This window comes from Ambystoma mexicanum, chromosome 10 (assembly GCF_040938575.1).
Source record: "Ambystoma mexicanum isolate Mex_15411 chromosome 10, UKY_AmexF1_1, whole genome shotgun sequence".
Lineage (NCBI taxonomy): Eukaryota > Metazoa > Chordata > Amphibia > Caudata > Ambystomatidae > Ambystoma > Ambystoma mexicanum.
The window spans coordinates 1,159,210,988-1,159,238,499 of record NC_090932.1 but is presented as its reverse complement, the minus strand read 5'-3'; the positions used below and the strand labels follow the sequence as shown (position 1 = coordinate 1,159,238,499).

Below are 27,512 nucleotides of genomic sequence, written 5' to 3'. Positions count from 1 at the left end.
ACTCGCTGATGAACCCAGTCAGCTGGCCTCCCACGGGGTGCATGGGTGGGGGCCCGATGTCCTGGCCGGTTCAGTACTGCTTCGGTGCTGACCACCTCCAGCGAAAGCCTTGGAACGGCCTCTGTCGGCCTCTTGGGTTGTGGACGGGAGGGCTGACAGTACAACGAGGAGCCTCCACTGAAAACTTTCATCGATCTGCCTGACTTTCCTCTGGAGGCGCGAAAAGGAAGAGCGGTGGTGTTGGAGTACACAGGGAATGAGCCATCTCTGTAATCCATCTTGATTGTCTGCAAGGACTCGTTGACGGGCTTCTCGAAGAGGTTATCCCTGAAGTGCTTGTCCAGTACCCTCTCGTCTGGACCACCTGTCAAACTGGTGGCCTTCAGAAAGCCACAATGACGAAGGCAGACACTGTTGCACATCTGCTGAAAACCTGAATTGGTGATGTACAGGGCCACCGTGATGGCATGGTCCGAAGCCACTGCCCCTTCCTGGAGGCGTGTGACCGCCTCCACCCGCATGTCGGGCAGGAACTCCAGAATTGGGGCCAGTTCGTAGCACAGTTCCCGATTGTACCTGGCCAGGATCGGCAGCATGTTGGCCGCCTTGACGGTCGATGTCAGAGTAGCTGACCTTTCTCCCCATGGCGTCCAACTTTTTTCCCTCGCTGTCTAGAGGGACCAGGGATGATGACGAGGGGTTAGACAATCTCTTCCTCACAGCCAACACTGAGTCCGGTGATGGTTGCAACCGTAGGCACCCGGCAGCAGACTCTGGTACCCAGTACTTTTTCTCTAGCATATCCCGCTTGGCCGGGGCGGGATTCTTCAACAGGGCCAGGCCTTCCTCCCACACATCGTCCAGTAGAGGCACCGCCATGATGGTCTTCCTCTTGGCCTCGCGCCTCTGGTAGAGGAAGCCTAACTTTTTGGTCTCCTCGAGTGTCAACTGGGAGAGCTCTGAAGCTCTGGTGACCATGGCATGAAACGTTCCCACCTTAACCGGTAGGGATGCCCTCAGCTGCGGTGAACCACCCACCGTGATGACTGTCATCACCGTTTCCGTCCCTATGTCCCCCAGGGGGGAGGGTACCTGGCACAGGTGTGGAGGATGATGCAGCGGCGTTGGATGGCGCTTCCTCTTTTTCGCATGAGGCTTGACAGGGACAGCCCCTTTGGCCTTCAAGGGAGCGGCCGCAACCATCTCAATCATCTAGTATTCCTGAGCCGCCTGAGCCTTCTTGGGCAGGTCGGCCGCCTTTTCTTCCATCCTAGGCTTCTCCGGCGTCTCCTGCAGCTTAGCCGGGTTGGTCGATTTCCTTTTTGAGGAGAAACTTGATCGATGGCTGGAGATGAAGGCAGATGGTGAGGTTGAACGCGCCCTGCCCATCACAGGATCCCACTTGCACGGCAAGCCCGACGGAAACAGACTTTCAGTGCTTGGCCTGGTCTTGGAACCCCACGGATGGAGCGCCCTCAAAGGACTTAGAAAGCTGCTCCTCAGACTGGCTGGTCCTGGGTGAGGCATGACCCTGCTTCGGGAACGGGACAGAGGTCTTTGCGCTTAGCCTCGACGCCAGTCTACTGTGACGATCCTTCATATCTCGCTGTTAGGCAAAGTGTGCATGCAGTACCCTCTGGGACCACTACCCACAACTAGGACTAGAGGTGTAAGCAAAACCAACCTTTGGTATAAGTCTGTACCACACCGTTTTTGGTAGAGGGCTGAGCAGCCAGGCTGATCTCAAGAGGGAATGTGAGTTTGTAATGAGGTTACACAGAGGTCTACAATCACCAGTATTCAAATAGACTCTTATACTCAGGGTTTCTAGGTAAAACACTTCTTAATTAATTACATAGTCAGAAAACATTCGCTAAAAGGAGGTAATCAATATCACACAAAATATACTACAGTACTTCAGGCTATCAGGTTCTGAGGCATTTAAACTACTTTGAACAATGAGCAAAATGGAATTCTGAGCATTTGAAGTAGGAGCAAAGAGGCATAAGTTAATAAAACGAATAATAGAATTACTCTGAAACAGTGCAAATTGTTTGAGTTCACCAGAGGAGCTATTCCGATGCAATAGGTAGGCCAAAGTCAATGGGCTAGAGTCTTGTATAAGTAAAAATGGTTCTGGTAGTTAAACGGAAAAGTCTTTGCCACGGTTCTCAGAAGTAGTTCATAGAAGAAAGTCATGTCGGGTCACAAGCTGACTAGGCCTGCAAGTTTCCAAAGTTTCACACACTTTCGCAATGAGAGGCAAGTTCTCTCGGTCGGGTTTTCACAGTACCTTAGATTGAAGAAAAAGATGTGGCTGAGGACTTCTGTTCCTGGCAGTTCCTGCAGATCTCGCTGTTCCTGAGCCTCAGTCGTGGGGACAGGAGGGATGATGTCTGGAGATTCCTGCACAGCACACGGACCGGTGACAAATCTGGCAAACTGGCAAATGTTTGCTTCCGGTAGCTGTCGTCAAGCACAGAAACTGGTGTCCTTCTCCCTGGATATTCGGTTTCCTGCAGCACTCTGAGGAAAATACAACCAGCTCCGAGAATGGTATCCAGGTGGCTTATGAGTCGATTGGTCCTACCAACTCAAAGGAAGAAGTCGTCCTTTAAGGGCTTCTCTGTCGAGATGAATTTAGCGATTCGGACCTGCATCAGGGCTTCACCAGGCAAACCAACGGTCCAGGAGTTGCAGCAGTCTTCCTCCAGCTCGTCTTCGGTTCTTTCGTTCCAATGGTCGACTCTGCCTTCCAAGCCAAGAGACTCACCTTTTAAACAGTTTTCCCCCATTCATTCCAGCCTAGCTGCCACTCACTCAGCAGGGTGGCTGTCTTTGCCGGACAGTCAGCCAGCCAATCACGCCAGAGTGCATTTGGGTCTCCTAGGAGACGAAGCACAGGGAGTTTCGGGCACTTGCCTCACTTCCTGCCCACCCCAGACACTCGGGCGTCAGAGGCGGTCTTCAGTCCTGAAGCCCGCCAAAGGCGTTGGAACAAAGGGACCAAACCTACATTGGCACGCAGAGACAAACTCTAGAAGGAGCTATCCAAAAAGAAATGGCGAAAAAAGAAGACTGGTCCCGTTTAACCACTTCAGTGCCAAGGGCGAGCTATCTTGTCCTTGGAATTACTTCCGTAGTGCCAAGGACGATTTCGCTCGTCCTTTTTGGCACCTTGTTTTGTGTGATCCCTGCCAGGGGGCTGGATTATCTTCAGTTTCACGTCGGTGTGCATAAAGCACGCCGACGTGAAAGTAATTTTCACTGCAGCAGCCATTTCGGGCTGCTGTGGTGAAAATGCAAGGTGAGTGTTCACCTTTCTCCCCCTCGATCTCCGGCTGTATTTCAAGCCGGAGATCGAGGGAGGTGTCATTGGAAAGGGGAGGTCCTCCCCTTTCCAACGACACCTTGTGCTAAAGTATTGATGGGCGCAGAGCGCTCGAACCGCACCCAGCAATGCCACTGGACCACCAGGGATACGTTTGTGACATGGGGGCGAAGGGGGTTGCTTACAGTAAGCAGCCTTCTCCCCTGGCCCCCAAAGCATGGGGGCACATATATAAAGACCCCTGGAGGGCAGACAGGTGACCATCTGCCCCCAAGGAGTGGGGGGCCAAAAAGAAAAATCGATATCATGGCTGGTGTTGGGGGAGTGCCCCCGCCCCCCCCCCCCCGGACCACCAGGGAATTGTTTTTATGGAAAGGGGTTGCCCGCCCCCCCTCCACCCAAAATGGACTTGGGTCATGTCATGTAGCCCTCCCAAGGGGCAGTTATCTGCTCTTAGGAAGGGGCATGTAACCCCAAGGAGGGCTGCATAAGAACCCCTCCCTCTTATCTGCCCCCAGGGAGGGCTGAATGAGATGCCCCCCTCCTGCATTTGGTGTGGGGGGAGAGGGTCAACCCCCAGTACATTAGAAAATTACCTGGCGGTATAGGGTGCCCCTCAGCCCCCGCTAAAGGGCAGCCTGCCATTTTGAATCATTTTCCTTGTTTACCAAACTTGCCTTGGCACAGAGGGGCTCATTGGTGTGCCAATCTGGCCCGGGGTGCTCAAACCTTACTGCCCTACCCACTGGGGGGGCCTGTCCCACAATTTTTGTGAGCCCTCTCCTGCGACAATAAATGGAGGGGGGCGTGTACCTCATGCAGCCGTTTGTAGGAGGCCCATGAAGGCCTGCATGAGGTGCCCCGCCACCCATTTAGGGTGAGGGGGGGAGAGGGCCCCCAAAAATTGTGGGACAGGCTCCCCAGTGTTTGGGGCAGTAAGGTGTGGGCACCCCGGGGCCAGATTGGCACACCAATGTGCCCCTCTGCACCAAGGGGAGTTGGGTTACCAAAGGAAAAAAGGTATGGTGGAATGCATTTTAGGGGGGGCTGTGGGGCACCCCAAAGGGAGGGGGAATTTTCTAATGGGATGGGGCGTTGACCCCCCCACCCGCAATTCAGTGAGTGCCATGTCATGCAGCCCTCCCTGGCACCAGATATCCACTCCTAGGAAGGGACGCCTGAGCCCAAGGAGGAGAAAAGGACAGCCCCACTCCCTCATCTGCCCCCAGGGAGGGCCACATGAGATGCGCTTCCCCTCCAAATGGGGTGGGGGTGGAGAGGTGCACCCCCCTTCACATTACAAAATTCCCCAGTGGTTTAGGGTGCCCCTCAGCCCCCGCTAAAGGGCAGCCTGCCATTTTTAATTATTTTCTTTGTTTACTAAACTTGCTTTGGGGCAGAGGGGCACATTGGTGTGCCAATCTGGCCCGGGGTGCCCAAGCCTTACTGTCCCACCCACTGGGGGGCCTGTCCCCTAATTATTGGGGGCCCTCTTCCCCCTCACCCAAAATAGGTGGCAGGGGTACCTCATGCAGGCCTTCCTGGAGGCAGATATCTGCCCGTAGGAAGGGGCAATGGGTTTTCAGTGGGTGGGGGGTGAGGTTCAGTAGACCACCAGGGGTGGCTTGCAATGGGTGGGGCATGCTTGAAAATTATTTGTTTTTGCTGGTGTGACCGTAGTTAACATGTTTTTTGTTTTGTTTACAGCTTTTTCTATGCGAGCAGCTGCAACGTTATGTGAGTTCTGTTTTTTATTATTCTATGGTTAGGGCGAGACTGGGGCTGGATTGTTGGTGGTGTGGGTGGGAATGGACCGTCTGGGTAGATATGTTGGTGCGCTGGGAAACAATTGCAAGGGCAGGCCACAAATTGCCCCCATGGCAGCATAACATTCGTGTTTCCCTGGGAGCGGATTCCTCCCATGTGGGTTTTCCGCCTGCAAGCCCAGGCTGCACCTCTGGCTGTGCTACGTTACAGATGTCACCTCCGGGGAGGAATGGGGATCCTGCCAGAGCTCCCTGGAGCTGCTGCTATGCTTAGGTTGGAGGTGATGTCCCTGGCCTTGGACATCCACGTACCATGTGTCCCGATGAACAGTACCTCAAAAGTGTGGGTGCGCCTACCGGGGCGCAAAAGGAAAAAGGTAACCCACTGGGAACCCCAAGCCTTTCGGCACAGCACATTTTGTTCATGTGGGCAACCTACAGATTTGGACAACACCATGCATTTCCCAAAAGAGGACACCGTGGAAATGCAGGTGTCTGACTGGTGCAAAGCAGCCCAGAATTTATTACCCAGAACCCCAGACAAGTGAACATTGTGTTTTTTCCCCACCAAATATCACAATTTGTCGGGGATTGTGGCCAATAAAAACTGGGGCAATTTGTGGAAAACAGACTTCTGGATTCCCACGGGTGTCCTCTTTTGGGAAAAGCATGGGGTTCCCCGTTTTCCTTGCTGGCTTCGACACCCTAGGCCCAAATCTGTAGGTTGCCCACATGAACAAAATGTGCTGTGCCGAAAGGCTTGTGGTTACCAGTTGGTTACCCTTTTCCTTTTGCGCTCCCGGTATGTGCACCCACACGTGAGGTACCGTTTTCGTCTGGACACCTGTGGGAATGCGGGACGGTAGGCCATGTGTTGTTGGCGTGTTTCGGTGGGTGAGCCGAGAGAAATGTCCGAAAAATGCGTTTTTTTGGCCACATTTCAAATTTCCCAGGGTTTCTGGGTAATACATTCTGGGCCGATTTGCGCAAGTCAGACCTCTGGATTCCCATGGGTGTCCTTTTTCGGAAATGCATGGGGTTCCCCGTTTTCCGTGGTGGCTTTGACACCCTAAGCCCATATCTTTATGGTGTGCCCATCTGGAAAAATTGTGAAATTCAGCTGTCAGAACAGACTTGGGGGTAGGGGTCTTTTAGGCTTTCCCCTTGGGGCCCAGGTAGGTACACCCACACATGTGAGGTACCGTTTTCATCGGGACATGTGTGGGAACGCGGGAAGGTATGACATTTGTTGTGTTTGTGTGGTTTTCATAACGTTTTGACCCATTTGCTGGTGCCCTTTGTCACACAACCCTTTCATTTCCCAAATGTGACCTACATTTAGTCGCTGCTTTAGGCACCATACACTTTCGTAACCTGCACAAGTCACCTACCCTTGAAAAGGTCTGCATGTGCTCTTTCAAAAAATGTATGTTCGCCGTTCCTCACCACATTGGTTTTCCTGATTTACACATGCTATGTACGTCTGTTCAGGCCGCAAGCATAAAACTCCTGTGTACCATGGCTCAGTGTTTGGCTTGTGGAATTGCTGGTTTTGTGAAACGCTACATAAAATGTGTGCTTTCCTAACTTCAAGAGTTGGGGGAATGTAGCGGAGCATTGCTTTTATCAAAATTCATACATTATAGTTTGTTGTAAAACCATTGCCACCAGCCATTTCGAGAGGAAAGGGTAGCATTCGAGTTTCTAGACACAGGGGATCCTAGATAACCCCTCAAGCACTATCGTAAGACAGTGTGTGCTGGGTCTAGGAATTTGAAAGACTAGTAAAGTCATTTTCACTTTACTTTCTCTGGGAAACAGTAGTTTATCCCAGATAAGGTATTTAAACCTTGGGACAGCCTAAAATGTTTCCCCTGTGCCACACAAATGAAAAGATGGGGTTGTCCAAAACTCCATAACCAAAGAACACAAGAGTAAAACACACATCAAAATACATGAGTGGGGAAAAAGGTTCACACATTGTCCAGGTAAAAAAACCAAGTCCTCAAAATCCAGCAAAGTAGTATTTATTTATGTATTTATTTAATTTGTTGCACGCCCAGACCCTTGGGTATCACGGCGAGGTTACAGAAAGCTTATCAACATTTTTGTACAATGTTACAGTAAAATTAAATAGTATAACAGTAATGCGAATGGCTCATAAAAAACAATATATTGGTGGTCGTTAGGTTGGTAAGGTGGTTCTTTGTTAGGAATATGAAAGTTGGAGGGCCTGTAAAGCAATATCTGTTGAATAACCATGTTTTCAGCGATTTTTTTTAAGATAGCAAGGGTTTCTTCTTTTTTGATTCTAAGTGGTTGGGAGTTCCACAGGGTGAGGGCCAGTTGCTGGCGGTCTGTAAGGTGAAGGGAACTAGTACATTTATGAGAATTCTCCCTAACAGTCTTTGGCCGCCATACACTTCAAGCAAGAGGTTTTGGTCCATAACATAGTATTATGCAGAGGGTTCTGTTACCAATTTGCACAATTGTTTTTCCTCATTGTAAAGGAGTAGTCCATCATGTTTGCTTATGTTCTTTTTCTGTAAAATCTTTCATGAATGTTAATGTACATTTTTTCTTTTATGTGAGATTGTGTGTATTTTGTGAAAAGTTGCTTGTGAACTATAACACAAAGTTTTAAAAAAAATAACAGTAAACACAAGTTGTCACCTCTGAGGGACACACAATATCAACGTCAATGGACTAGAAGAGTCTGCAGGGAGCCAGGACAGCCAATTGGAGCACAGTCTATGGAGCTGCGGCATTTCGTAGTTAATAACAGTCTTGCACAAGGTGAGAGTGTTTTGTAGAAAATCACTGTAGAGTTGTTAGGGGGAATTCTCAGAAATGTGCCAATTACCTTCTACCTTAAAAACCCCCAGCTCTTTTGCTTGACTTTAGGACTTTTCATTTTATTCCTGGACAGAGTGAGACACTTTTCCCACTCTTTCCTGCATTTTTATTTGATTTGAACAGTTTCTTTTGGTTTTGGAGTCTGACCAACTTCATAGGCATCATCTTTTTACATTGTGACACAGCACCCTCAGTGCGGTGTCACAGAGAAATCCTTGGGATTTCTGCTAAGGTTTAACCCCTTAAGTGCCAAGGGCTAGGTATCTCGTCCTTGGCATTCCCTCAGAGTTGCAAAGGACGAGATAGCTCGTCCTTTTAGGCACTTCGTTTTGTGCAATCCCTGCAGAGCATGAAAAAAAATAATAAAATAATACCAAACGGGGGTGGGGGGCCACTAGCCACCATTTATTTTTTATTTTTTTTTTATATATGAAGGGTGGTGGGTCTCTCCCTCCCACCCCAAGTGGAACGAGGTGCGCCCCTTGTAGCCCGTAGCCCTCCCTGGGGGCAGATCACTGCCCCCAGGCAGGAGTACATGGTGACCCCCCCCGATCCAATTGGAGGAAGGGGGGGGGTCACCAGGAAAGTGTGGGCAGGCCCCCAAAGGATGGGGCCTGCAGGTTAGGCCCCCCCTGGGGCAGATGGGTGCCCATCTGCCCCTAGGGAATGGGCCCAAAGGAAAAAAAAAAAAAGAATAATTCATGGATGGTTTTGGGGGAGTGCACTCCCACTAGACCACCAGGGAATCGTTTTTATGCAAAGGGGGTGTCCCTTCCCCCCACCCAAAATGACTGGGGCCATGTAATGCAGCCCTCCCTGGGGGCAGTTACCTGCCCCCAGGGAGGGCTACATGAGATGCCCCCCTCCATTTGGGGTGGGTGAGAGGTGCACCCCCCTTTGCATTACAAAATTCCCTGGCGGTTTAGGCTGCCCCTCAGCCCCCCCTAAAGTGCAGCCTACCATTTTCATTTTTTTTCTTTGTTTACCAAACTTCACTTGGTGCAAATGGGCACATTAGTGTGCCAATCTGCCTCCAGGCTGCCCAAACCCTACTGCCCCATCCATTGGGGGGCCTGCCCAACGTTTTGGGGTGGGCCTCTTCCCCACCCCAAATGGAGTGTGAGGGGGGTGTTAGGGAGAAATCTCATAAATGTGCCAACTTCCTTCACCTTAGAGATGCCCAGCAACTTTGAGGACTTGTTATTTTTTGTTACCTGGAAAGAGTGAACCTTTTTTCCCCCCACTCATGTATTTTGATGTGTGTTTTACTCTTGTGTTCTTTGGTTATGGAGTTTTAAGATAACCTCATAGGCATCTTGTCATGTGTGTTATACAGCACCCTCAGTGCAGTGACACAGGATGTCTTAAGGTTTAAATACCTTCTCTGGGATAAACTACTGTTTCCCAGAGAATTTAAGGTTAAATTGACTATACTAGTCTTTAAGTCCTAGACCCAGCACACACTATCTTCTTAGAGTGCAAATGCTACCCTTTTCTATCGAAATGGCTGGTGGCAGTGGTTTTAGAACAAAACTACCATGATTTCTACTGACCGCGAACACTGGTAGCTAAAAATCGCGGGAGCCATGTTTTTCAATGTGGCGCCTTAAGCCCCTTTATTTAAAGGGGTCCCAGTCTTCTTTTTTCACCATTTCTTTTTGGAAAGGTCCTTCTAGTGTTTGTCTCTGCGCGCCAAAGCAGGTTTGGTCCCTTTGTTTCCATGCCTTTGGCGGGCTTCAGGACTGAAGACTGCCTCTGGCGCCTGAGTGTCTGGGATGGCCAGGCAGCAAGGGAGGTGCCCGAAACTCCCTGTGCTTTGTCTCCTAGGAGACCCAAATGCACTCTGGTGCGATTGGCTGACTGTCCGGGAAGGACAGCCACCCTGCTGGGTGGATGGCAGCTAGGCTGGAATGAATGGGAGAAAACTGTTTAAAAGGCGAGTCTCCTGGACTGGAAAGCAGAGTCGACCACTGGAACGAAAGAACAGAAGACGAGCTGAAGAGGATGGCTGCTGCAACTCCTGTCAAGATTCCTGCCCCTCATGTCCCCAGCCCTCCAAGATGTCAGGCTGGAGCCAGGCCACAACCACCTACATGGCCCTCAAGGGCCTCTCCATCCCTCCAAAGACCCACTTGGAGTCAGACTTGGCGCTTGTGGCACCAGACTCATTCACTCACTCCCATAGTATATCACTGGGGATTGGACTTGTAGTGCATTGATGGGGACAAGATGGATGCCCCCACATAGTTTGGTTCCCAGAACTGCATGTGCAGTCTAGTCTTTTGGGTGTGGTTCAGCCCAGAGACACCTGGGATACCCAGAGACTATTTAAGCCACGCCCAGGCTGAGAAACATGCCTTGTGTTTTCTGCACCTGCAGCGTGACACTCACCGTGTTATGATCTCCTGCAAGAACAAGAACACCGTTAGGAACAACCTTACCCTGCGGCGCTTCTGCCCGTCATTCATCGCTTCTTCTGTACTGCGGGCATCTTTGGCGGTGTTATTCCCATCCCGGCATGCCGCTTCCTGAGGAAAAGGGGAAAGAACAGACAAAAGGCATTAGTAAGCATTCAGCAAATCTTCACCTATTTTTAAAGACTGTACGAGCTTCAAACGCTTACCTGAATCCCAGCGGCTCTGGGTGGGGGGGGGGGAAACGGTCTCCGGAACCTCTCATCCATCTGCAAGAGGGAAAAGACACTCCAGGTTATTGTGGAAACATCTAGAGGCGCCGCATACCACGCTTACTCACCGCATTTCTTCTTCATAACCGGCATCCACACTGAAAACGTTGCAGCACCTAAGAGACACAGAAAAAGAACTCAGTTCAATACAAATACGAAAGGGTTGCATCGCGCTCACTCACCTTCAGCGCTACTCAGCTCAGCAGCACGTCGCCGCCCCGGGTACCGGCCATCATCTACGGAAGGAAAGGAACGTAGTTAGAGAACTGTTTAAAAGACTCATACTTACCTGTCGGACTCTTGATAGTGAAGTAACTAGGCAGCAACGAGCCCGCATCAATCAACGCGCCCCTGCGCTGAAAGCAGGACGGAGAGCACACTTTCCAAGAAAACAAGGTGAGCGATGGATCAAAGGGAAGGGTTGGACCTTGGGGAAGAAGGGGTTCAAGCACACAGACAATAGGGAGTTAAACTCTACCAATCCTGTGTTTCAGGCCCAGTCTCCAGTCGAGACTTCGAGGTCGTAAGAGGTCAGAACGGCTGAGCGACGTCCCCGTGTATACCAGTTGAGTGTTACACTCCTGGACCGTTGGTTTGCCCGGTGAAGCCCTGCTGCAAGTTCAAATTGCCAAGTTCATCTAGACAGGGAAGCCCCTTCAAGGACTACTTCTTCTTTTGAGTTGGTGGGACCAATCAACCCGTAAGCCACCTGGATACCATTCTCAAAGCTGGTTAGGATTAACCAGGGGGAAGAACACCAGCTTGTGTGCTTAAAGAACAGCTACTCAAACTGAAGTGACTCCATTTTGTCTGCGTTTTCCGACGATCCTGTGCAGTGCAGGCGTCCCCAGACGTCCTCCCTCTTGTCCCCACGACTGAGGCTCAGGAACAGTGAGATCTGCAGGAACTGCCAGGAACCTACCTTCTTCAGCTGCATCTTTTGCTTCATATTAAGGTAAAGTGCCAACCCGATTGAGAGAACGCTTCTCTCGCACTGAAAGTTTGTGACACTTTCCCAATTTACAGGCCTAATCAGATTGTGACCCAACATATGATTCTTTTTCATACTAACTACTTTTGAGAACTTTGGCAAAGACTTGATATGAAATGATATTTTATTTGTATCGTGCTCATACTCAAGTATTTCAGAGCGCAACCAGGCAAAAGGGAGGGGAACAGGGGAGAACACAACAACGATCTTACTAGGCCCAGTGACATTGAGAATGTACAAGTGCATGGGAAAGGGATAGGGGAAAGTGCATGGAAGGGGGAGAGTGCGGACCAGAGGAGAGACAGATAAATAACAAATAAAAACTTTACCGTTTACTTCAAGAACTGCTCTTTCCTATCCAAGACACTAGTGCATTGACTTTGGCCTATGCCTACTGAACTGAATCGAGTCCTCTTGTGAACTAGAACTATTTGCACTGCCTACGAAAGTAATTGTGATCTATTCTATTAACTTGTGCCTTTGCCTTCCCATTCAAAGGGACTGAAATGCCATTTGGCTCCTATTTCAGAGGAGCTTAAATTGTTCAGACACTTATTGGTTTTGTGTTGCAGTATATTAGTGTATAATATTAAGTTGCCTCCGTCAAGTGAAAGTTTTCTAAATGATTGAGTAATACATTTGTAAGTGTTTTTACCAAGAAACCTTGAGTATAAGTGTCTACTTGAACCACTGTGATTGTAAGACCTCTAACTTGTAATGCTCACATTCCCTCTTGAGAAGCCTGGCTGCTCAGCTCGCGACCACAAAACTGTGTAGTACGGACTTATACCAAAGGTTGGTTTTTGCTTACACCTGTAGTCCCAATTGTATGTGGTGGTCCCAGAGGGTACTGCATGCAGCCCTCCCTGGGGGAAGATTTGACCCTAGGAAGGGACAAATGTGTTTTCACTGGGGAGGTCAGTAGACCACCAGGGATGGCTTGCAAGCGGGGGGGGGGGGCATGGTATGAGTGTAGGTTTGTTTTTGCTGGGGTGACCGTAGCTAACCAATGTTTTTTGTTTCGTTTACAGCTTTTTCTACGCAAGCAGCTGCAACGTAATGCGAGTACTGTTTTATATTATTCTATGGGAATGGCCCACTGTCAGTTGGGTGGGTGAGACTGGGGCTGGATTGTTGGTGGTGTGGGTGGGAATGGGTGGGCTGGGACACAATTGCAGGGGCAGGCCACAAATTGACCCCCATGCCAGCAGAACATTGGTGTTTCCCTGGGAGGTGATGTCTCCCATGTGGGTTGACCGTCTGCAAGCCCAGGCTGCACCTCTGGCTGTGCTATGTTACAGATGTCACCTCCGGGGAGGAATGGGGATCCTGCCGGGGCTCCCTGGAGCTGCCGCTGTGCTTAGGGGATGGTAAACCTACATGGTAAATGGATGTCCAAGGCCGAGGACATCACCTCCAACCGTCCTGAAGTTATGGCTGGGCTGCATTAGCTTTTCCCTCCGGGGAGGTATTGGCACACTGCTGGGACCCCCTGGTGGGGAGAAGCTGTAACGCAGGCAGCCAGAGCTCCAGCAAAGTTGGCAGTAATGTCCCTGGCCTTGGGCACCCTTCTCCCATGTGGGTAATAAATTCTGGGGAGATTTGCACAAGTCAGATCTCTGGATTCCCACGGGTGCCTTCTTTTCAGAAATGCATGGGGTTCCCAGTTTTCCTTGGTGGCTTGGACGCCCTAGGCCCATATCTGTATGGTGTGCGCTTGTGCAAAATTCCTGAAATTCTGCTGTCTGAAAAGACTTGGGGTTAGCCGTGTTTTAGGCTTTCTCCTTTGCGCCCAGGTAGGTGCACCCACACATGTGAGGTACCGTTTTTGTTGGGACACCTGTGGGAACGCGGGACGATATGCCATGTGTTGTTGGCTCCGTGTATTGGTGGGTGACCAGAGTGAACTGTGCGGAAATTGTGGTTTTTCCCCCCAAATTTGGACTTTGCCAGAGGTTATGGGTAATACATTCTAGGCCGATTTGCGCAAGTCAGACCTCTGTGGCTTCCCACGGGTGTCCTCTGTTCGGAAATGCATGGGGTGCCCAGTTTTCCTTGGTGGCTTTGACACCCTAGGTCCAATTCTGTAGATTGTCTCCCCACACCAGTGGTTTAGCCTTTTCCCTTTGCGCCCAGGTAGGCGAACCCACACATGTGAGGTACTGTTTATCGGGACACGCATGGGGACGCGGGAAGGTATGCCATGTGTTGGCCGCGTATTTCGGTGGGTGGCCAGATCAAAATGTCTGAGAATTGTGTTTATTTCCAGCAAATTTCAGAGACATTACCCTCTGCCCACCAACCGAAGAACGTCGCCAACAACATGCGTCATACCTTCCCGCATTCCCACAGGTGTCCCTACGAAAACGGTACTTCACATGTGTGGGTGCACCTACCTGGGCACAAAGGGAAAGGCTAACCCACTGGTAACCCCAAGCCTTTCGGCACAGCATTTTGTTCATGTGGGCAACCTACAGATTTGGGCCTAGGGTGTCGAGGCTAGCAAGGAAAACAAGTGACCCCATGCATTTCCCAAAAGAGGACACCCGTGGGAATCCATAGAGGTCTGTCTTGTGCAAATCGCACCAGAATCTATTACCCACAAACCCAGCAAAGTGCAAACTTGGGAGGGGTGGGGGGAGAAACACAATTTTTGCTCACATTTAACTCTGGTCACCCACCGAAACACGCCGCCAACACCACATGGCCTACCGTCCCGCATTCCCACAGGTGTCCAGACGAAAACGGTACCTCACATGTGTGGGTGCACCTACCTGGGCACAAAGGGGAAAGCATAAAACGCTGCTAACCCCAAGTCTTTTCGCACAGCAGAATTTCAGGAATTTTGTTCAAGTGGACACCATACAGATTTGGGCCTATAATGTGCAAGCCACCAAGGAAAACTGGGCATCGCATGCATATCTGAAAAGAGGACTACTTGAACCACTGATTGTAAGACCTCTGCGTAACCTCTTGTACTGCTCACATTACCTCTTGAGATAAGCCTGGCTGCTCAACTCGCTACCACAAAACTATGTAGTAAAGACTTCTATCAAAGGTTCGTTTTGCTTACACCTGTAGTTCCAATTGTATGTGGTGGTCCCAGTGGGTACTGCATGCAATTCTGCCTAAGAGGGACGCCAACACCCCCTTGATGAAAGGTTGGCCCTTTGTCGGATGGACCTGGCCTTCACAGCCAGGGCCGCCTTGATAGTCCCAGAGGCCTTCTCCTTAGGGGGAGTGTCAGAGCCACGCTCCCCTTTGGCCTTCTCCAGCAAATCGGTCTTGGGCTTCTCCTTGAGTTTGCCCACATGGTCTGACTTCCTCTTGGACGAAGATCTAGAGCGTTGACTGGTGCCCGCAGGTATTGGGAGACGCTGGGCTCCGCCTGGCCGCCGAAGAGCCCGTCGCAACGGCGCTCACGTGGCAGTGGACTCGCGGTGCTTAGTCTTCTGTTGGACCCCTGCGGGAGGGGTGCCCTCAAAATGTCTTAGAAGCCCGCTCAGCTTTCTTGGTACTGGGTGAGGCATGCTGGTGGGACCCACCCAGAGCAGGGGAATTGGCCTGCAGCCTCTCCTTCAGCCGCCTGTGCCGATCCTTCAGCGTGCGAGGCGGCATCTCCTGGCAAAATGCACAATCTTCCTCCACGTGCATCGGGTACATGCAGTAAAGGCACTGGGAATGCTTGTTGTCCAAGAAGACATTCCGCAAGCTGCATTTTGAGCGACGTCTGAACAGAGGGGCTGAATCCTTCTCCTCCGTCATGGTCCACACAGCGTAGGTCTTGAAGAATCTTCGGGAAGCCTCCACTAAAAAACACAACGAAATTCGCCCTTGAAGGGTGCTGAAGAATTGAAAAACGGGTCCCCATTAGTCGGAAGGTTGATTGATGGAGCACAATGCTCGATTGACCGAAAAATAGAGTAAACTCTTCCAAAAAGCAAAAAACGCAGTAAAAGCTTGAGAGCTAAACACGGGTACTGCCAACACTTGAACGTGCAGTAATAATCTGAAGATGGCTGCCACAGGAGGGGCTTAGGTAGAGGGCAGTCATTGGCTGGGGGAAGTACGACCCAGAGCTCAGTGATTGGTTTTTAGGAGAAAGGCAGTTCAGAAATGAAACTGAAACAGATTTTTTTCTTTACTGAGGATTCCCAGCCTGACGGGGAATATTCATCAGCATGCGAATCCATGCCAGACCTCATGCTGGAGAAGAGTGAGTTTGAGAAAGGACAGAATTTAAATGCCACTGTGAAAGGGGGTTGTTAGAAGTCTATGGGGGAGGGGGCGCTGTTGCGCGGCATCGAAAAATGGGCGCAGCCTGAGAGCTCTCTCCTGGAGGCTTACGAATCCTGTCCCACCGGGGGCTCACAGCAGGCTACATCTGCTTTAATTATCTGCCTTGTTCCAGTGGAACATCCTGGGATCACTTGGTGTACAGCTTGGGGCGAGCTGTCGATGATTAGCGGCGTCCGGTTCCAGGGCCTAGGACAGCTTCAGCCGCGTGGTGCTGGTGTGCCCTTCCCCCCGCTCTGCAGAGTTGATTCCTTGGGGGTCACGTGGACGGAGGAGCCACGGTTGCGAGGTGGAGTGGTGCCTGGCACAGGCGCGGGCAGCCCGTGGCTCCAATGTGTGCCGTTCATGAGGCGGAGAGCGGTTCCTTTGCCGGGGCCACGGTGCTGGTGGCCCCTGCTTGACATCGGGATGGAGCTGGCTTGCGGAGCTCTCCCGAAGTAGGTCCACGGTGGACTTGCGGTCGGCTGGGGCTGGTGCTCCCTGGCACCCGTGAGGTGGTGGGGTGAGGAGGCGAGGGACCTGTGGAGGTGAGTGGTGATCCCCCCCCCCCCTCCCGCCAGACACATACACCCAGCGGAGGTTGCTGTGGCCTGGCTCTGGTTCCCACTCACACGGCAGCACCCTACATTGAGGGACATTTGGGGTTCCTGCCCACCTGGACTCTGCTTCCTGGACTCCATTGGGGGGGGGCGGGGAGGGATATTTGAAGTGTGGTACCATTTGCAGCAGCCTTGTGGAGAAATGGTGATGTAACCCCCCTGCTCCCCTTCCCTGGTGTGGAGCGAGTTACACCCTCCCCCCCTTCCGTCGGTGGAGGCTCTAGTTAGGGCAGGAGTTTTTTTTCTTTTTTTTCTTCTCTCCGTGTGGACTGGTGGCCACTGAATTACCTGAAGCTCCGGCCCGGATGTATGGTGATCGGACCGTGGGCTGGACTAGGGGGCCCTTGCCCGCCTGCCCCTGATAAACAGTAGTCGCATGGTGTGCAACCTGTGGGTGGTCCTGGGGGCCTGAGAGGGGGGGGGCTTGGATCTCGGCACTCACCCTGGGTACATTGGCTCCCTGACACCGGTGGGTCCTGGTTTATTGGAGTCCCTTCTTCCTGGGCCTATTGTTGAGGCGAATCAGGCATAGGCCCTGACTGTTACTCCCTGCACCCCCCGGAATGGGTAATAAAAAACGGCAATCCAAGATGGATCAATTTGCGAGGGCAGACCGTTCCTCTGCCTGTCAGGAGGAGGTCCCCGGGGACGCCCGCATTGACATATCTGCATTAAATCAAACCCTGCTGGCCCTCAAGGGAAGTACCGACAGCCTGGGGCAAAAATGTACGCCCTCACCTGTAAGGTGGATGTGTCTGCGGTACAAATTGAGAAACTATGTGGTAGGTTGGCGGAGGCAGAGCAAAGGATAGGGGAAGGGGAGGATAAGATCTCCACTCTTCAGAGAGGTGGCATCCCTGCAACAGACTTAAGAAAATTACTGCCAAAAACGATGACCTCGAAGGGAGAGCGAGGAGAAACAATAAAAGGATTAAAGGGGTGGCAGAAACTACTCACATTGACAATATGGAGCTCTTTGTTGAACAGTTACTCAAAGAGGTCTTGGACAACCCACCAGTCACTAATATGTTTATGGTTGAAAGGGCCCACTGCTCACTGGCGGCTAGACCTCCCCCGGGGGCCCTGGAAAGAGCTATCATAGCTCGAATTTTCAATTATAGAGATCGAGATACCCTGCTGCGCGCGGCCAGAGAAAAGAAGAACCTGCAATGGGGCTTATCGACAATACGCTTATTTCCTGATTTTAGCCAGCGGGTGCAAGATCAGAGGAAAACATTTCTAAGTGTCAAGGTCATGTTGCGGAAGAAGGGGATTTGCTATTCCGTGATGTATCCCGCTAAACTTAGGGTGGTACAGGATGGCAGGGTATCCTCCTTCACCAACTCTGAATCGGCTGAGCAATTTGCCTTGAGCATTCCGGACCCCATACCCCCTGCTCCGGAGACCCCTTGACCAGGAGGAGGCCAGCGTGCGCATATGTCTCTATATTGGTGCACGGCCAGACTCGATCAAAGGCCGATTAAGATATTCTACTGCTATTTGATCATAATTGGAAATACTTTCCCCGGTGGGCGATCAAAAGTGTCATGTAACAATGGTATTGAGCCTCCAAGCTTTATGAGTCGCGGATGTCGCCAGCCCCCCCTATACCCCCCCCCCCCGAGCCCAACAGCCACTTAGCTTGGTTTTGATTAATGTTTGTGTGGTCAAGGGAGGCGGGTGGGGTTAAGGGGGCCAGTAGATTGGGGTTTCTGGCGTGGGAGGGGTGGGGTTTGGGGTCTGTTCTACTATTCTGTTAGCGTTATTTGTGAGTTGTCAGGGGGAAGGGGGTACCCAGGTTGTTGCATATGCAGACCCAAGAATTGAATTAAGGGTGGGCATTACCCGTTTTCTAATTGTTATTGGCCTAATTTCACACCTGCCAGTGTTCACTCCCGGCCTCGTGCATGGCTGTTTTGTTACACTAGAACCTAAGGGATGGGAGGGGCCGATTTTCTCTTTAGGAAGGGCGGCGCTCTATGAGCGGCCTGGTCAGGTTAGACACTCTCATGGCCTTACATCAATTGACACCTCAGCAGCCGCAGTTCCTTCAAACAAAACCCAGAGAGCCATATCATGATTGTTTCCACAGGGCCAGGTCCCCCTGTTACCTCTGACATAACCTTGCTTACATGGAATATTCAGGACTTTACCAACGCAAAAAAGGCGTGACTCATATCCAACTCCGCGAGGAATCACCAGGTTAATGTGCTATGTTTGCATTTAGGCAAAGGTCACAAGCTCCCTGTCCTGTCTGGTTGGGGGATTCACAGGTATGGGTCCTCTTACTTTACACACTCACGGGGTATTGCAACATACATACACCGCTCCCTGGGATTCAAACAGGTGGTGGACGGGGAGGGACGGTTCTTGTTGGTGGCCGGGGAGATTGCGACCCGATCCGTCCTATTTATAAATGTTTACTGCCCCAACTACGACTCTCCCGATTTCTTCCAGGCATGCTCGGAGCATTTACAATTGTTCCCGGGATACGAGGTGGTGTGGGTGGGGGATTTTAACGTAGCCCTTTCCTCCATATTGGATAGATTGCCGTCGACCCAAAGGTCGCTTCCCCGCGCAGCACACATGGCTGTCCATCGCGTCCGATTATTCCTTGTCTGGCGTCAGTGTCATCCTGACACCCGGGAATTCAAGTTCCACTGTAGTGTGCATGGGAGTTTGTCCAGGATTGATTATGTGTTTCTGTCTACGGCCCGGGCACGTGTGGGAGATCTGTGCTCTGATGGATGGAGAGGAGCGATTCTTGGGTGACCCGATCGCTGCAGCGAGATAAGGGGAGGGAGATTGCCCGAGTAGAACCCTTGCCTGGGCCATTAGGCAGGAGAGTCGACTGGAGCCTATATTAGAAGTGGAGCCCCAGGGGGGAGCACCTACCAGCGAAGTGTTGGAGATAAATTAGGTATTTCGCCAATATTATGAGCAGTTGTATACTGCTCATAGCACGGCTGGGCACGATATCATGCAATTTCTTGATAGGGTTGCCTTGATTCATAGGTGGGTGGGCTTCTTAATGACCCCCCACGGAAGAAGAATTTCGTAGGGTGATAGAATCTCGAATGGTAAGGCTCCGGGAACTGACAGGATATTGGTTGAACTATACAAAACATATCCTGATTTGCCCGATTTGCTTATACCCCCTTTTTGTAAAATGTTTGAGGACGCGGCATCCTCTGGAGTGCTCCCGGAGTCCACGCGGACAGCCCTAGTCACGGTGTTACTCAAGCCCAATAAAGACCCCAAAAAGTGTCCTTCCCATCGCCCCCTGTCAATGATAAACACTGATAATAAAATCATCGCAAAGTTACTCGCGGACCGTCTTCTCCCACACATGCCTGCTCTGATCCTTCCAGATCAGGCGGCATTTTTCCCGGGGCGATCCACCCAGAATAATCTGCATAGACTATTCACCTTAATGCACAATGTGAATCCGGAGGTCCCTATTGCGGTAGTGGCCTTGGACGCGGAAAAGGAGTTTGATTCTGTGGAATGGCATTTCCTGTTCGAGGTCCTACATCGATCGGGCATCGGGTCCGTGTTTCTTGGTTGGATTCGCCTTCTTTATTCGGCACAACGGGCAAGGGTTTACACGAACGGTATTCAATCTGCTCCTATTTATCCAAATTGGGGCACTAGGCAGGGTTGTCCCTTCTCCCCTCTCCTTTTCGCCCTGGCGATTGAACCGGTGGCCTGTGCATTGAGAGAATTTCACTCCCATCGTGGAGTGACAATCCGCTCACAAGTATCCATCGTCTCGCTCTACGCGGATGACATGCTTTTATATATAAAGCATCCTCGGACAAACTTACAGCCTGTGATGGAGGCGATATCTGCATTTGGCGCTTTGTCCAGGCTACAGATAAACTGGTCTAAATCGGAGGTGCTCCCACTTACACCGGGGGTTGCCCCGCAGGATGTGGGCGAGGCCTTTGCGTGGCGCCCACAGGGAATCAGATATCTGGGTATAAAAGTGTCCACCTCCTCTGCACTTCAGTATGATGAAAACTATATTGCCACGTTGCAACACCTGGAACATCAGGTGGACATTTGGGTTTAGCTCCCTATTTCTCAGACGGCCCATATTTCCTTAGCTAAAATGGTCGTCTTACCGAAAACTTTTGTATATTTTTAATAACGTCCCAGTATGGCCCCCTGCAACGTTCTGGAGCCGCATAAAATCCTTGATGACTAGGCTGATTTGGGCAGGGAAACGATCCTGCATATCCTTGTGCACTTTGTCCCACCCATATGCCCAGGGGGGTATGGAGGTTCCGAACCTGTTTCTTTATCATTTAGTCGCTCAGATCCAATACTCGATCTGGTGGTGGTCACCAACGAATAACTTGCCACATTTGCAGCTTGAGAGGGCTATTGCCCAAACAGAGGACCTTAGAGACTTTCTTTGGGCCACTCGGGAGCACCACTTGAAAACCGAGGTCCAACCCCTAGAGATCACGCTCAAGGCTTGGAATCGCCTAGCAAAGTGGGTTGGGATGGGTCCGTGGTATTCACCCATGATAGCCATATATAGGGTTTGTGGGATCCCTCTTACATTTGAGCACATCTTCATTCGGCACTTTCAGAATTTGCGCATCTACACCTTGGGCGATGTGGCACCACAAGGGAAATTTATAACGTGGGAGCGCCTTAGGGCCAGAGGCGACTGGACTCCGGTCACTCAGTTGTTGTATTTCCGCCTCCGTGAGGTTCTGAAATCGAGGTGGCCTGACTTTCCTAATGCCCCAGAGACTTCCCCAATCCTAGAGTATACTGTAACCCCGCCCTCTCCTAGAAAGGTGATGTCCTCCTTGTACAGCTTGGCGAGGGGGCTTGGGTCTCCTTAATCTTCCTCATATAGGGTCAAATGGAAAGACAGTTTGGCTCGCCCACTGTCTGAGGCTCAATGAAAATTCATACTAGCTCAGACTAAAACGATTTCCAGCAATAATAGATTTCGCTTGATTCACTTCAAATTCTTACATCAACTGTACTATTCTCCCCTTTCTTTACACAAACTGTTCCCACTCAGTCCCCTGCCGATTTTTATCATGTAGCCTGGTCCTGTTCCCAAGTCCAGATCTTCTGGGTGGCAGTTGCTGAAGTGATGGAACAGGTGTTGGAGGCCCGGATTCCTTTTACTCTGGAAAACTGGGTACTGGTGTGGGTAGAACTACATGTAAACAGTGATAAAAGACTATTTGGTATGGCCTCTGTGGTCGCCAGGGCACTGGTGGCTCATGCTTGGGGGGCATCCACCGTACCTTCATTACATCAATGGGTGAACTGCATGGCAATGTATGAGCATAGGGAATCGCAATACAACCAAACGCTCCCCCTTAATAGCAGACCCAAAGACTATTGGCAGGCCTTTAGAGGCTACATGGATCGCAAATCAGACTCCGAGAGCCCCCTCTCATCGCAAGACAATGTGGGAGTCTCCTCTGGACTATGTTAAGGACCATCTACTCTACAGTCTGTTCAGAGTCTGCGTCGTACTGTGGGCCCGTCAGTGTTTAAGCTTATTATTGTATTAGTGTACTCTAGGCCAAGTGTCTTATGTTGTGTTGAGGGCACTCAGAGGTGCCATGCTGCATGTATATACAACCTGGTGGGTGTTCGGGACAGAAACCTACCGCCACACCGCCCCCGAGGTGGGACGTGTTGTTCTTCTTTAAGTTTTACTCGGCTGTGTCTGAACTGTTGGATGTGGTGAATTGAAAAAACTAATAAAAAACAGTTTGAAAAAAAAAGAAGTCCATGGGAGAAAAGCAGCAAGAAAACGTTTCCTAACAACCAACATGTTCTTTATGTAAACTGCTTCTTGTTCATTCGGACCTCCCAGCCATTCATTCTTCTCCCAGCCGGCAGCTTTCCATTTCACTAGCTGAAAACTCAATTCCTCTCATCTTTCCATATTCTCCCTCAGTGACAGCCAGTCAATTTTGGGCTGCCAAGCCACACCCAATCCCCTTATCCTGTTTAATAACATTTCCAACACCCTTTCTCAAAACCTACTAGCCCTCACCTGAATTGAAAAGCTGCTCAACGATGCGGCGCTCCAGTGAACTAAGCCCTTCATGCAGGTAGCCTACGCCGTTCAGTAAGGTCTCCTTCAATGTGTTGTCACTTAACTTCTCCAGGTATGGAGCCAGGTCACCCTCGGTACATCGAAGGAACCTAAAAGTGAGAAAGCAGTGCACAAATGTGTTAATCCTTCATCAGCCCTTGCCTCACTCCAGAAAATATAAAATCACATTCTACCCTGTATGATCCCCACCATTCCCAGGATCTTACAGAGGGTGACTGCAGAAACTAATAACAATCCTCACATTCCAACCTAGACCCCCTCGCCTCTACTGATTCACAAATCTAAGCACTCCAAACCCCAATAACCTACAGTTGGCAAAGGCTGCTTCACAAACCCCTAACATTGTAACCATCTCCAACCTGATCTGAAAAGGGACACATCCTTAACTTCCTTGACAGTTAGACCTTTATTTTACAACAGATACGCAGCATCTCTTTTATTCAGTGGTTAATACCTTGAGAAAATCAAGCAGATTCAATCTTGTCGATGGCAAAGAGAACGATAGGGAATGTAAATATTCTTTCACACCAATTAACACTAAGGACAAAAAAAGAAGCAGATTTTCTTAGATATGGCATTTTTTTTAAATGTGTTTTCAGATGTTTGTGTAAATGTGTACTGGGGTCAACTTTACCAACAAAAAGAGGCAGTCGTTGCTGCTGGTTTCAGGGCAAAGGGCAACATTTCCTATAAGCACATGAAGTTTAACTTCCGAAAAAGTACAAACTGTGCTTAAAAATGAAAATGCACATAAAAGTAACCATCATTCTTTCGACTAACGTTCCCTCCCCTTTATTGGAACATGGGGGAAAGATGCAGAGCCATTGCTTCCATCCTCCAAACCCATAGGTGCTCCATACTTAATGGCTGATGGGCAGTGCCATCCCACTGTGACTGGAGCGCTCTGTCCGACAGTGGGACCGCAGGACCCTTGGAGTGACAGTGTGAACATGAAGCACAGTCTGGATTCTGTCCATGCAGGTGGCTCTTGTGCTATGGTGCCTAGAAGACCATGAGGACTTCCAATTTATTAACCAATAGTTAGGAAAGATTTTCCAAGTATTGCTTTCCCACTTGTGATAAATCACGGGAATCCTTCACTTCTACCCGGGGGAGCCTTCCCCGTGAGGCTGGGGAAGTGAGCCTGCTATGCAATATCCTCCCTATGGGTCGAAGAAAGCAGGACATCACCGGGAGGGACTCCCCTTCTGGAGAAAATGACTCCCATTCCTGTGAGGAACTCCCTAAACAAATTATCAGTACCCCATCATCAGTAACATCCTACGAAGAAGGGCAAGAACAAAAAAATCAACATGTGTTACGGTCAACCACATACTTTTCTTTCATAGACACCAAGGATGTAACAAGTTACTTACCTGCAACTAACGTTTCTCCAGTATGGGTCTGGCACAGATTCACATGCTCATGAATATTCCCTGTAAGGCTGGGAATCCTGGGTAAAAGAAAAAACAGTTTCACTTTCGTTTACAAACTGTCTTTCTCCTATAAACCAACCACAGAGCTCTGGGCCATTCTGCCCCAAGCCAATGACTGCCCTCTCCCCAAGCCGCTCCTCTGGCAGCCATCTTCAGATTTGGTAGCATGTAAAGTGGCAGTATAGCCAAGAAGAGCCGCAGAGGGGCAGGAGGGAGGGCCTGCATGTGAATCCATGCCAGACCCATGCTGGAGAAGAACAAGTTACTTACCCCCAGTAACGTTCTTTCGATTGGATGTTCCTCCAACATATTCCTCATCTTTGACATGTACTGTCCACAGCTCGGCTGCTTCGGAAATCTTTCGACATAGGGCACCCTTTGTCAATGGAGTCGAGGTCCCTCGAAGGCCTCCGTCGAGGGTGACGTTATCAAATGCTATAAGTAGCACGCACAGCGCCCATAGCCTCAGTTCTGGTTTTTCCCCCCCTCTGCGTGTAGCAGAAGTGGCCACAAATCAGGCCTGACCGTACTCAGCCTTGTTGGAACGAAAAGTGTAATAGCATGGGAAATTCTACAGAGGGGTAGGTTGGGAGGGTGATGAGGAATACATTGGAGGAACATCCAGACAAAAGAACGTTACCGGGGTAAGAAACTTGTTCTTCGAATGAATTGTGTCCTCCAACGTATTCCTCATCTTTGACAGACTCCCAAAGCAGTATCCATGATTGGAGGAGGGCGAAGAATTTAGGAAGAATTGAAATTAAAGGGCAGAATAAAGGACTGCCTTACCAAACTCCACATCTGGAGCATGGGAAGTATCCAGGGAATAACGCTTGGTAAATGTGTGTATCGAAGACAAGGTTGCAGCCTCACATATGTACTTTATAGGGACAACCCTCTGCAGGGCTGTCGATGTAGCCATACCTCTGGTTAAATAACCATGCAAGCCCTCAGGAGGGACCTTGCCCGCCAAAGTATAGCATTCAGAAATAGTGAGGATGATCCACCTAGACAAGGCCTGCTTAGACACAGCCTGGCCTAGTTTGTGCCCGATATACCCCACAAAGAGCTGGTCATCCACTCTTGCCTTGGACATTCTGGAAATATAAAAGCTCAATGCTCTCCTAGGGTCCAACCTATGAAGCCTTTCCTCTTCCTTACTAGAATGCGGAGGAGGATAGCAGGCAGGTAGCACAACTTTTGGATTCAAATGAAAGTCCGAAACTACCTTAGGTAGAAAGGAGGGTCTGACTCAACACAACCCTGTCCTCGTGGAATACAGTAAAGGGTGGCTTGGAAGAAAGTCTTGGTCACTCTACGTGCAGATGTAAGAGCAAGCAACATAATAGTCTTAAAGGTTAACAACCTCAACGGAGCATAAGTGCAATGGTTCAAACGGCACACCCATCAGAAACCTCAAGATGAGGTCCCAAACCGGTACCTGAAATGGTGAAGGGGGGAGACGCATTTGTGAACCCTTTTAGAAACTGAGTAACCAAAGGAACCTTAAAATAAGAGCATTCCTCGGAAGAGCGCTTAAAGATAGAGAGCGCTGCTAGGTAACCTTTAATGGTCCCCACCTGAAGACCCTTGTGGGCTACAGAAAGCAAAAATTAGAACATGTGAAGTTGAACACTGAAGAGGATTAAAATTCTTCTCTCTGCACCAGTCACAGAACTTATTCCAACAGCAACTGCACAGAGACTTTGTTGCCGGCCGCCTGGCAAAAGCAACACCTTCATTACGTCATCCGGGAGGTCCCAATCCTTGTATCTCAACCTTTCAGAAACCATGCGTGAAGGTTGAGAGTCATGACCTTTGAATGGAGAACCTGACCTTGATATGATATATGGCATTTATAACGCACCTATACACAAGAGTTTAGAGAGAAGATCCTCTCTTTGGAGAAGACACATCGGAGGACAGATGGACATTTCCAGAAGACCTGGGTACAACGATCTCCTAGCGCAATCCAGAGCAACTAGGATCATGGGAGACCCGAAGTCTGAACTTCCTGATAACTTGAGGAATGACGGGATTTGGAGGAAACTCTTACAGTAGTGGGAATTCACAATCCACCACAAACGCTTCCCCTAGAGCTCCTCGGAGGAAATTCCCTTGAGCAGTTCTGCTTGCACTTCCAGTTCGCAATAGTCACAAACAGATCCACTTGCGGGGTTCCCCAAAGGGCGAAAACCTCTTGAAGGACTTCCTGAGCTAGTTCCCCACTCGTGGGATACTGCGCTCTGCCTGCTCTGAGCGTCCGCCACTGTGTTCTCCTTGTCGGCCAGATGAACTGCTGCTAGGGAGATTCCTTCTTGAATTGCCCAGAACCAGAGCTGCATCGCCTCTCTGCACAGTATAAGTGACCCTACACCTCCCCTCTTGTTGAGGTAATGCATGGCCACCATTTTGTCAGTCATTATCAGGACATTTTTCCCCCGCACAGACAGCAGTAAAGCCTTCAGCGCTAGTCTAATCGCCCTCAGCTCCAAAAGATTGATGTGAAGTCTGTACTTCGATGGAGATCAACAACTGCCGATGGTCATATCGTTGGCGCGAGCTCCCCACCCTGTGAGGGAAGCGTCCGTCACTACAGTCACCTCCGGCCATGGTTGCCAAAAAGGTTCACCCTTCATGAGGTTTTCCTCGCAGGCCCACCACAGAAGATCCTGTGAGAGCCTGACAGGAACCTGAAGGCGATACAACATCTCGCCTGAGAATTGGGACCATTGTGTCCTGAGCGCCCATTGAAGGGACCTCATTCTGAAGGGTGCCTCTGGCACAAGAAAAATGCAGGATGCCATGAGGCCGATCAACCTTAAGAATTCGAAGGCCGGAAGACTGGGCATTCTGAAATTTGTTTACCATCTGGAGAATGTTCTGAGCCCTCACCTTGGGTGGCGAGCACGTCCCCAAGGACATGTCTAAGACAGCCCGATGTACTGGAGCTGTTTGGAAGGTGTCATATGGGACTTCTTAAAGTTGAGGGAGAAGCCCAGTCTGTGAAGGGTGTGAGAGGTAACGTTGAGATGATCCAAGGCCTGTTCGGGAGAACACGCCCTGATCAGCCAATCATCCCGGTAGGGGTAGATGTGAATCCCCCCCCTCTCCTGAGATGTGCTGCCACTACCACCATCAGTTTGGTGAACACCCTCTGGGCGGAGGTCAACCCGAACGACAGGACGAAAAAACTGAAAGTGTGAGCCGGCGAACTTCAGGAATGTCCTGTGCTGGAGATGGATCGGCACATGAAAATAAGCATCCTGAAGGTCCAATGACACCAACCAATCCTGGAGTGAGAAAGAGTTACAATATTGAATTTGTCCTTCCTGAGGAACTTGTTCAAATTTCTCAAGTCCAAGATGGGTCTCAGTGTCCAGTCCTTTTTGGGAATCAAAAAATAAGGGGAGTACCAGACCATGTTCCTCTCTGCCACAGGCAC

General features: G+C 50.2%; 1 protein-coding gene across 1 annotated transcript in view; it reads right to left on the bottom strand.

Moving 5' to 3' along the window:
• The window catches only part of SNRNP200 (small nuclear ribonucleoprotein U5 subunit 200), a 983,530-nt gene that overhangs the window by 277,392 nt on the left and 678,626 nt on the right, over positions 1–27,512 (bottom strand). The window contains exon 34 of the mRNA XM_069619090.1: positions 22,569–22,720. Coding sequence (XP_069475191.1) covers positions 22,569–22,720 — 152 coding nt within the window. The remainder of the gene's footprint in view (positions 1–22,568; positions 22,721–27,512) is intronic.